The 10987-nt window shown below is 34.7% G+C and overlaps 1 protein-coding gene across 1 annotated transcript; it reads right to left on the bottom strand.

The window, feature by feature from the left end:
• Window positions 1-2531: 2531 nt before the first annotated feature.
• On the bottom strand, window positions 2532-5731 carry LOC132732551 (uncharacterized; the record flags this gene model as incomplete). The annotated part of the gene is given in 2 exon segments (XM_060719030.1): window positions 2532-4633; window positions 5656-5731. A coding segment is annotated over 1 exon segment (2096 nt), but the record flags the coding sequence as incomplete, so codon positions are not given.
• Between the last annotated feature and the right edge of the window lie 5256 nt (window positions 5732-10987).

The raw sequence follows: 10987 nt of genomic DNA, 5'->3' as shown, positions 1-10987 counted from the left end.
TTCGTTTTTTTAAAAAATAGACCTGTCTTCGTGTCAGCGCCCGTCGAAGACATGATAAGTGAGCATATTATCGTGTCTTAGTGTCTTTGTCTTCAACTCTTGAGGGACGAAGACACGACACATTGCAGAAATCAGCCGCCATAGCTTTATGGGTTTTTTTAACGGATACAATTACTTTTTATACTTTTCTTTCACTTTGTAAAATGAAACAAAAACGGAACTTACTTTTGACTGCCTTCAGATCGTGCATTTGTTGGCTCAAAACAGCATTCTCAGACTTCAGAACAACATTTTCCGACTTCAAAATTTCAACTTCTTTTGACAAATTATGAAGTTCGTTTATGATGGTATAGTAGTTATCGTCAAGAAGAATTCGTTTGGACCGACTGTCTTCTTCGGAAGCACATCTGTTACACTTAATCAGAGTAATTATGAAAATTATACAAAAATGATTACGGTCCATTGTTAATGATCTGAATTCATCTAGTTCAAAAGTCTGAAACAAAAAAAAATATTCACGTGTAAGATAAGAGAACTTTCAAATAGGAAAGAAACATGACGAGAAAATAAGCTTGAAATTATGCACTTGACTACAAGCAACATATCTAACAAATTGGACTTTTTTAATCATTTATCTTCATTAATCATCAAATATATTAATGTGTTTCTCAATTAGTGTTATGTAGAGAAATGTTTCAGCAATTTGTACGTTTCACAAAAAAGAATAATAAAAGACATCACAATATAAGATAAAAGTGTAGGATGGCAAACTTATTTCATTCGCGTTTCGTCCATTTTTAATATGTATAAATTTGATTCACAATAATTTTGTAATACATGTAATATGGATAAAAGTCTCAGCAAATAGCAACTTTGCACAATAAAAGAAAACAAATAATATGCAAGATGCAATATGCAAATGTCAAAAAAGAAATTAATAAATAGAGGCAGCTTACAATTAAAATTTGCATAACCGTTTTTTATGCCCCAAAGGGAGTCCTATAAAAAATCGCACTGTGCAATACGTATGTCTGTGCTTCTCACTTACACAGCATTCGTGTCCAGACTGTAACTTTGTTGCATTGAAATATCTAAAAATAACATATGTCAAATGTCTACCACACCGAGCAGACGTGTGGCGTCTAAGGCCCATGTCACTATCTAAAAGGTCACACTTAGAATTTGAAGGTACACATTCAAATCCGGACACCAACTTCCAATGTCGTCCAATGAATGATTTTATTTTTAATTAGCCTGGCATAAATGTATTCCATATCATGCACTGATTGTCGCTTTTAAGATCTATGTCCCTACATCCAAAGTACTAGTCAATGTGCTATGAAAAGCACTTTCACAAGAAAACAATATTAAGCAAAATTAGTTACTTTTATTGTTTTTTTCCTTTTATAATACATTTCTGCAATACATACACAACCAGTTCGGGAACATTCGTCAGTTTTGTGTTATAGTTTCTTGTTGAAATTAATATGTGTTCTTAAGAGTAGGTGATTAAGTATAAACGAAAATTTACATGGCGAGAAATTACACTCGACTTAACAATGTCATAGTTTGAAATCAATTCAGTACTCATGCAGAGACGATTTTAAATTAATCATATTTGAAAACACACTTTATAAGTGTTTGAATGGAAATGAGGTGTTGAACATTCGTTACTGTTAGTGTTGCGCTTTAAGGATCAGAACATATTGGCAAAAATATCCATAAAAACTGTAAACACATCGTCTTCCTGTGATCGCAAAAAATGATACAAATTAAATTGAATCAGATTACAGTATTTGGAGTAAAACATGCTTGTAATCAAAATAACCCATACTCATTGAATGGTATAGGTTTGCTGTAAATGACATACTGAGATTCTGTTTCAACACATCCAATAAAAATGATGATTTCATATTATCAAACTATACAAAATGTACATGTAATTAACCAAAAACGAACTTTTATAAAAATAGATGCTTTTCCATAATTTATATTAAGGTAACAAAATGTATCAAATGTGAACGATTTGTACAAAAGATATCAATAAAGATATATTATCATTTCTACAAAGACTTGAATATATCAAATAAATCAATGTGAAATGTTGTGCAACTATTTATTATTTTACAGAATTTTATAATACAATACATGTGTAGCATATGAATTACTATCAATATTCTAAAATATACTTTTAGATTAAATATTTATTCAAGAAAAAAATGTAATTAGCCCGATATTGCGACGATTTGTAATGATAGCAATAGTTTTCCTATTTTGAAACGCTGCACTCAAGATTTCCTGGTATCATTTATTTCCCATCAATTGTATTTGCAGCAGAAATTCCTTCAAATCTTATACATTGTAAGGTACAGAGTATTTTTTATCTTCATTGTAATATTTTCGTATTTTACATCCTTAACATTGACTTTGTCTTGAACCTACTTACTAGTATGTACTTATTTTACGACCACCGCTTTGACATATTTCATGTCTCTGAATATCCACAAGATATATTTTACAATATTGTTTTTAACAACTTCCATAACAAGATGCACGCATGCCATCTGGCCACGTTGTGTGTGTCGCACTCATTTAGGGACCAACTATAGCAAACAAACGCAAAGTCTGTATGTCCTTCCATTTCCATACACTGTCCGAGCAGATTCATTGCTGTTTCCCTATGAAAAAGCATCGGCTCAGAAACAATAATCTCTGCCAATCTGTCTAATGCATTCTCTATTTCGTTCTCCTTTCCCAATTGTTTGAATGTGAGATACTGCAAGAAGTAAAGAAATGGCAAGGCATCAACAACAGCCCAATCGTTCCAACCATACAATATATCTCCTCTACATTTAATTTCCTCATCAGTACACCTAAACATTTCATACTGCAGTGGCACAGGAACGCAGTGAATTTCGTGTCTATTAAAGCTAACTCCGGATGCAAAGCGAAGTTTCCCAAAGGTGTCCGTGTCAGACATTGTGACTTCATCTGGAATAGAATCTTCAGCATTCCAAGGATCTGTACTCCTGCAGTTACAAACTGTCATTACAGTGTCATTACCGTAGCGACTTTCGATGTCGTTAAGTATTTTCTCAACATCATTGATTTTTCCGGCACAGTAAAGAACTGAGGCCAGTTTTAGTCTTCCTGCTGCCATATCAGAGGAAATACCCATATTGAGAAATTTCATTGCATCTTGCGTAGGGGCATTTCCGTCAAAGATATCTGAAGATGCTATCATAGACCCAACTGTTGAACACAGGACCGAGTTCATTAACGTAGCTGCTTCTGGTGCCGTTTTATTGCCAACGAAATTCAAAGCTAAAAGATTTCCAACCACTGTCGGTAGGGCCTTTGATCCATCTTGAATGCCTTCGATGGAAATCAAGTGAACAAACATCATTTTTGCGGCAAACAATCGCCGGAATAACTGGCAAAATACGATCAGTTGAGCTTTGTTTGAATCACGAGGAACGGTTGGGTCAAACTGGAAACTGTAGCCAAGAAAAGAATAAAATTTCATCGTAAATTTTTCACCAATACCGTCCACTTGAACAGAAAGAAGTTTCCGACATCCATCATTAATCAAATCACCGAGTTCTTGAATGATATCACTTCTACCTCTTCGATCTATTCGCCCGACTAGTAAATTGTTTTTCGGAATGAAATAGTGTGGACAGTTATTACTTGCAACACAGGCTTTCAACAAAACCAGACATGAAATTAAACATTCAATCAATCTGTCGTCCGTCCATTCTTGAATGTTGAGATTTTCCAAGAGGTTCATCATCATTGATTTGCACTGGAAACTTGTGAGCGCTGCACCTAATAATGGTCGAATAATGGTTTTCATGATAATTTTCAACGCGGTGTAACATCGGAGTTGCGTTATATTCATGTTAAACATGTAGCATCTCTCTGCTTGTGAAGTTGAAATGCGCCACTCATATTTTTCGTTTTCACTCAGACTATTTCCTGTCGGAACAACAAAACATCCGGTCTGGTGAGAATATTTTAACATGTGATCATACGGCCATCGATTGTGAGGACGATTGCGTTGTACCAATCGTCTGGCCATATTTGGCCATGATTTACATCTAAAAGCCCTTACATGATCTATATCAAACTGTTCAATAGTCTGTGCCGGCCCTTGTCTGACACTACCTAACTCTTCGTCTGCTGGAATATCATGCAGAAAGGTGTTCTGTAAGAAGCAATTTCCACGCTGGTCATATCCAAATTTATCATAAAAACTCCTAGGTCCAAGATCGAAAAGTTTTAGATAACAATAGCCAGGGGGTGTATCTTCGTTTTCCACAATGAGAAGATTACATTTACCTTCTATACATTCAGCAATATTTTGTACGACATTGACTCTTGTTGTACACATTAACTTGTCCTTGTCGGATCCAAGCCCTACTGTTGTTGAACCTTCTGTTTGACTCCCGAAATAGTAGACAAGAGAATCATGGCAACATACTGTACTTCTCAGACAATCCATTCTTTCCATTAGCAGGTTGGTTTTCTGTCTTACAAATCTCATATCATCATTGACACCAACCTCGGACAGAGTTTGGGAAAGACGATTTGAAGCATTATGCAGATAGTTTGGAACATGAAACATTTTGTCCTGAAAGAAAAGGGAGGAAAACACTAAATAACATGTTGAATGTTGAATATGTGCGCGTGTGTGTGCGTTCATGCGTGCGTGCGTGTGTCATGTAGTACATCTACTGCAATCATCGTGATAAAATTAACATTGTTAATATACTTCTTCATCTAATTCATTAAAGGATGTTATACGCGTTTTATAATTGTCTGTATTGTATATTTAACGAGATGTTTATAAACATAATCTTGGTTACAGATTTATCCCAAAAAACACAGTTAAAGTAATTTAGCATTTGTATATTTCATAGTTAAAGCTATTTGTTTCAGGTAACGACTAAACAAGCATCTAAGGTGCTCTGAAACCATTATTTAAACGTTATAAAACTCATGTTTGCCCTAATAAAGTAAACTTTATTGCTTCGATTGCATTGAATCATTCCAAGTTCTGTGTTTCTTAATAAAATATACTGACACATGTACTGGGCCCGATTCATGTACATACTTCCTTTGTAAGAAAATAAAATATGTATCCTATAAACATTTTGAAAATATGGTGAAATTACATATAATTAGGTTAAAATCAAAGTTGACCACATAATGAGTCATGAAAACTTTAAATTTATTTTACCGAATAAACCACGACAGGTATGTCACGCTTATGAAATAAATAATGTTTAGCATTTTAAAATATGATTATTCGTGTAAAGATGCATGTCATGACATGTGTAAATAAAGATTGATAAATTTGTCTATGAATATCGCATCTAGATCTATTTCAGTCGACATTAAAATCAATCAATGTACATGTATTTAAAAACTATAACCCGGTGACCTTTTGCTAAAAAGTATCTTATACCATATATAGCACACACACACACAATTCCTTAGCTCACTGGAGCTGAATTAATTTGGAAATAATAAGTGATATCACTTCAATACTGAAACACGATAATTCATAGATAATAATTAATTACCGCGCAAAAAATACATGTATATTTAAACAAAAATGAATAAAACGCAATTTTGAAAATGATATTTTACCTTTTAAGCAAGAAGTGTAGTTTCCTTTTCAAAAAGTTGGAAATTCTTTAACTCTTTAAATAGAACTTGATACTATCTATAGATCAACTATGTTTGCAACATGTTGAATCATTATAACGTAGTGATTTAAACCCGGGTGTATTGCAAATTATGAATTCATTAAACTCTTCGATTAAATTTAGCTTGGTAAAGTGTTTATTTATTAACTATTCCACTTCCTTAACAAAGCAGTACATATGCCGTGCGAAACTATATGGTGGTGAAAAACCGTATGTTGTTCAATTTTTATTAATATCCCTCTAATTTCGATGCAATCGTTACCTTCCTATTGGTCCGATTTCGTTGTGGCTTTGACATTGCAAAAGCTTGACTTAGAAACTTGACGGCCATGTGCGCGCGTCACATGATTCTTAAATTAGCCGATGAAAAAGTGTATTCATTCTGTATGTTAGGTCAAAAAGCACCATTTCCTAGAGGCTATCGGATCCTACCCATAAGTATGGTGGCTGATTTGCCAACACGACTCACAAAAGTTTGTTTGTTTGTTTCATTTTACGCCCTTTTCAACAGTATTTCAGTTATATAGGCGGGTAGTTTCCTAACAATCGTTCCTGGAGAGTTACACCAGTACCAGACTACCTTCCTCCGTGCTAAACTACCAAAGCATCTCCCGGGGATCGAACCCACGCCAGAGAGGTAACTGGATTAGAAGTCATCGACTCTAACCCCTCGACCACGGAGGCGGTCGACTCACAAAAGCGTACCAAATCAGCCACCATACATAAGTCCAGTTCAATTACTCAGAGTCTTCTGTTTACGACAATATAAAGCACATGGTGCTCAGCAATGGCGCGGCATGATTGTAAACAGATGCGTAATTTGTTTATCTAGTACATAAGCTCTATGATTTTCGTAAAAAGCAGAACCGTGACCTTCTGTTTAGTCCGATTTGGTTGCAGATTAGCAAGTGCATTAGCTCGCACGTGACGCTAAAGCGAGTAAATTGGCCGGTATGGGTGAAATGATCTGTTTATTCAGGATATAAACTCTACGAATTTTCGTAAAAAAAATCACCATATCCTGGGGTCAGTCGTGACCTTCCAGTTAGTACCATTTCGTTGAGGATTCTTAAGTGCAACAGCTTGGGGTTTCTAGTATACCACGGAAACCAAGGCCAACATCAGTAAGCTCGAGAACTGCCAACGAAGAGCAGCCAGGTTCTGCACAGGTGATTATCGTTACACCAGCAGCGTTACTGCAATGATGGAAGCTCTAAGCTGGGACACTCTAGAAGCCCGCCGTCAGCAAACCAAAGCAGTGATGATGTACAGAGTCATTAACAGCCTGGTGGATATCCGAGCCCATCACATACTGATCCCTGCTGGAGTACACACCAGAGGCCATGCCAACAGATACCTACAACTCTTTACCAGTATCAACTCAAAGTTTTCGTTCTTTCCTTCTGGGATCCGACTTTGGAACAGCCTACCAGAAGTCGTGATGACAGCCCCGTCCCTAGAGGTCTTTAAGACGAGGATGGGTGCGCTGCACGAGTAACTCTGGAGCATGGTGTTTTTAACCTGTTTTAGCTGCACTTGATGTTCCCTTCACTCATGTAAATAGTCACAATTGTGCGACGATGCTCCAGAGGGGCCCAGCACATTACCCGGAAGAAGAAGAAATAGGCACATGGCATTTTCCCTAGAAACTTGGCTCAGATGCCCGTGCGGCTTGGGTGTTAGGTCTATATTTTTAAATTAAAAAAAAGCTATGACCTTATGACAATAAGATCAGACAAGGGATCCCTCTACTAGTCATGTCCAATTTCCACACCAAATCTTAGGACTGTAAACAAATTTTCTAGTTATTGCTTGGACAAACTCCTTCACAGTATGTCCCCAATTTTAAAGTGGGGTCATAATATCAGACAATATTCTCCATCCGCAAATGATTTTGTTTGCTTATCTAGCTTTTACGCAAATTCTTACTCATATTTAGACACATCTTGGCTATCAGTCCATCCTGTGACAAAATACAATTTCAATTGGACACCAACATAGTGACTGATAAGAAAGTGCAAGTTGCCTGGCCCGGAACTTTTGTCCCAGGTCTATCTAATTTGATAATGATAAACATGTAACTAATCAGTAATTACCAATTTCTCCAAAAGTGACGGGTCAGACTTATTATCAGAAGACTAAAACATGTGGGTCAAAACACAACAAACATCAGAAACACAGTTTTGTGACTACTTTTTATTTTTTGTCAAATTTTATTTGAATTTTTCGATATAATTTTGGCTGAAATATATACATGACACAGTGACCCCATGATAGGCAATAGATCTCCAGGAAAAAATTTATCACTGTATCTCTTAACAATGATAACCTTAGCAACAACACCGACTCACAGACCAATGTTACTGAATGGCCCAATATAATACATAATGACAGAAAATAAATCACAAAGAAAAGCAAAAAAGATCTACTTGTGTGAACGAATAAATTATTATGTTGTACATACACACACTCACGCACACATACATAATTACACAAATTTACTCACAACTTTGTAAGAAAAAAATCATTTGATAATAATTAAACATAGATAAATTTATAACATGAGAGAGAAATAAAACGTAACATATTCTGAGATGAATGGGTGGGTAAAAAACAAGTACACATACATGAATATCGATCGACCTGATTAGTACTCCCTAATGTTACTTTGACAAAGCATAACGACTTTAATTTCAGAAGAAAAACATTATTTTGTTGTTCACTCCCTTATTGATGCAACAGCTGTTAGCCTTAACCACCTTAAACCCAATGAATGGTATTGATAAAATATCGAATAATTATCAAGAATCGAAGACTAACTTTCTAAGTCACAAGATGCAGTAAATGTCATTTGCGACTCCTGAACTTTATTGGCTAATGAAGATATCAGGTGCTCCTTCCTGCATTATTTCACCCACAAGCAGGCACCTGAGTAGAACTACTGCTCTTTAGTTAACTAGCTGCATAGCGTCCTCACCTGAAAATTGATAAAGTCACCGATGGGATTCGAACCCACAGTGGCAAGGGGCAAGTTATTTCTGTCAATAAATGTACGTGCAATGACAAACTATTTGGTGGATGAACAGAATGAAGGACAAACAATATAAAAGTCAATTAGAATGAAGGACAAACAATACGAAAGCCAATTAGAATGAAGGAAACAAGTACAAATAGTATGAAGATCAATTAGAATGAAGGACAAACAATATGACTGTCAATTAGAATGAAGGACAAACAGTATGAAGGTCAATTAGAATGAAGGACAAACAGTATGAAGGTCAATCATAATGAAGGACAAACTGTAACTGTATGCTTCATCAAAACATTTTCGGAAGCATAAAAACCAAGGAAGAAGTAAATTGCAGAAAAATATTGTAACAAATGCACTCAAACCAAGGAAGAAGTAAATTGCAGAAAAATATTGTAACAAATGCACTCAAACCAAGGAAGAAGTAAATTGCAGAAAAATATCGTAACAAATGCACTCACTGTATGCAATAAGACACTAGAAAACTCTGCAATGATTTACCATCATTAGTTTCATCCCTTCACTCTTAACTCAAGTAACAATTTCATGTTTTACATTCATACTTTGAACACAATTTCTATACAAAATAATAATAATGACACGCACACAATCTTTCAAAGTTTAGAATATTTGATTTCAAAAATGCTTGAACAATGTATACGCTAAGCCTGATCATAATTTTTACATCTAATGCTAATTCAATATGTAAATGTATATATGTATATATACTTATGTATATTTATAAATATTCATTGAACAAATACATAAAAACATGACATAAATATCACAAAAAAAACAAACAAACAAGAAAAAATTAAAAACACTAAAGCAAATGAAAAAGATTTATCAAAACAGGAAACAAAATTACCTCAACGGGTAAATTTTAGTTTTTGCATACAAAGATGTGTTAATAATTAATGGTTTTTCACAAAATTGTTTGTACCCTTACACATGGTTTAATACTCTCTGTTTTTAAATTAGACCAATTCAATGTCAATGAAACAACATAAGGAGTACCGGTAACTACATCATGTTACTATAAACAAAGCACATGGCCCTTGTTCACATGAAAAACTTATTTCAATCTATCTCTACCAGTACAATAGATGTATCTATTTCATAAATACATTCTCTACTTAGATACGTCTATAAAATTTTTGTAGCTCTATCAAATTTTGTAGCAGTATACAGAAAGGCTGGCCTTAATAATTCATGTAGACTGATCAAGATTATTTTTTTCTGGGTTGGGTTTTATGTACCCTCAGGTGCCTTTCCATGCATTATTTCAACCATGAATGGGCACCTGAGTACGATCACCTACATCCCATAAGCTAGCTAGATAGCTTCCTCACATGAAAGAATCCAAAGTCACTGTCGGGATTCGAACCCACAGCAGTGAGGGGCAAGTGGTTTGATATTAATGACCTTAACCATTCGGCCATGGACGCCCCACTTTCATAATAAGTAGATCCAGTAATTCTAAATTTTAAGATAACCATCAGATTTGCAGTACACTACGGTTCTAATAAGCCTTAAATTTGCATTACACTAGATCCCAATCAAATCTAAAAATTTGCATTGCAATACATCCCCGATAAACCTTGAATTTGCATAAACTTACATCAATTATAAACTCCTAATATCTGCATTACACTACATCCCTATTAAACCATTTAACTTTGCATCTTCTTCTAAAATCCCTGTAATAAACTTAATATTACATCCCAGAAAACATTAAATTACATCCCTGATAAAACCTTCGAAACTATAAATGTATTTTAAATCAAACACTGTCAATTCTAAGAGTTGAAAATTTTAGATGACAGCTGCTTTTGCACCATGGAACCTATGTATTTCATAAATATTTAAGAATATAGAGCATCTACACTCTGGAAGACAAAGAAGAAATCAAAAGACTAAATTTAGCTGGTGTCTGTTTTAAATCAAAAACAATTTTTGCACCATCTTATCTATCAACTGAAAGTTTTTATAGCACAAGTTGAAATCTAACATTCACTGTTATACACAGTGTGTAAGAGATATGTGTATTTTGATTGCCATATAAAACAAAAAAAGTAACATGGTTGATGTAGTATATTATTATAGATATGATCATTATTTCTTTTCAGGATAATAACACGTCACCTCAGTGCGGTAACGGGTTAACTCCTTATATGATTTAATAGGTGTTAACCCCTTACTGCACTAAGTTAACAATATAATCTACATTTGAATCTTGTACAAG

This window comes from Ruditapes philippinarum, unplaced genomic scaffold, assembly GCF_026571515.1.
Source record: "Ruditapes philippinarum isolate M1 unplaced genomic scaffold, ASM2657151v2 ctg1211_1_1_1_1, whole genome shotgun sequence".
Lineage (NCBI taxonomy): Eukaryota > Metazoa > Mollusca > Bivalvia > Venerida > Veneridae > Ruditapes > Ruditapes philippinarum.
Note: the sequence above shows the minus strand (reverse complement) of the source record. Positions and strands in the feature narration are given on the sequence as shown.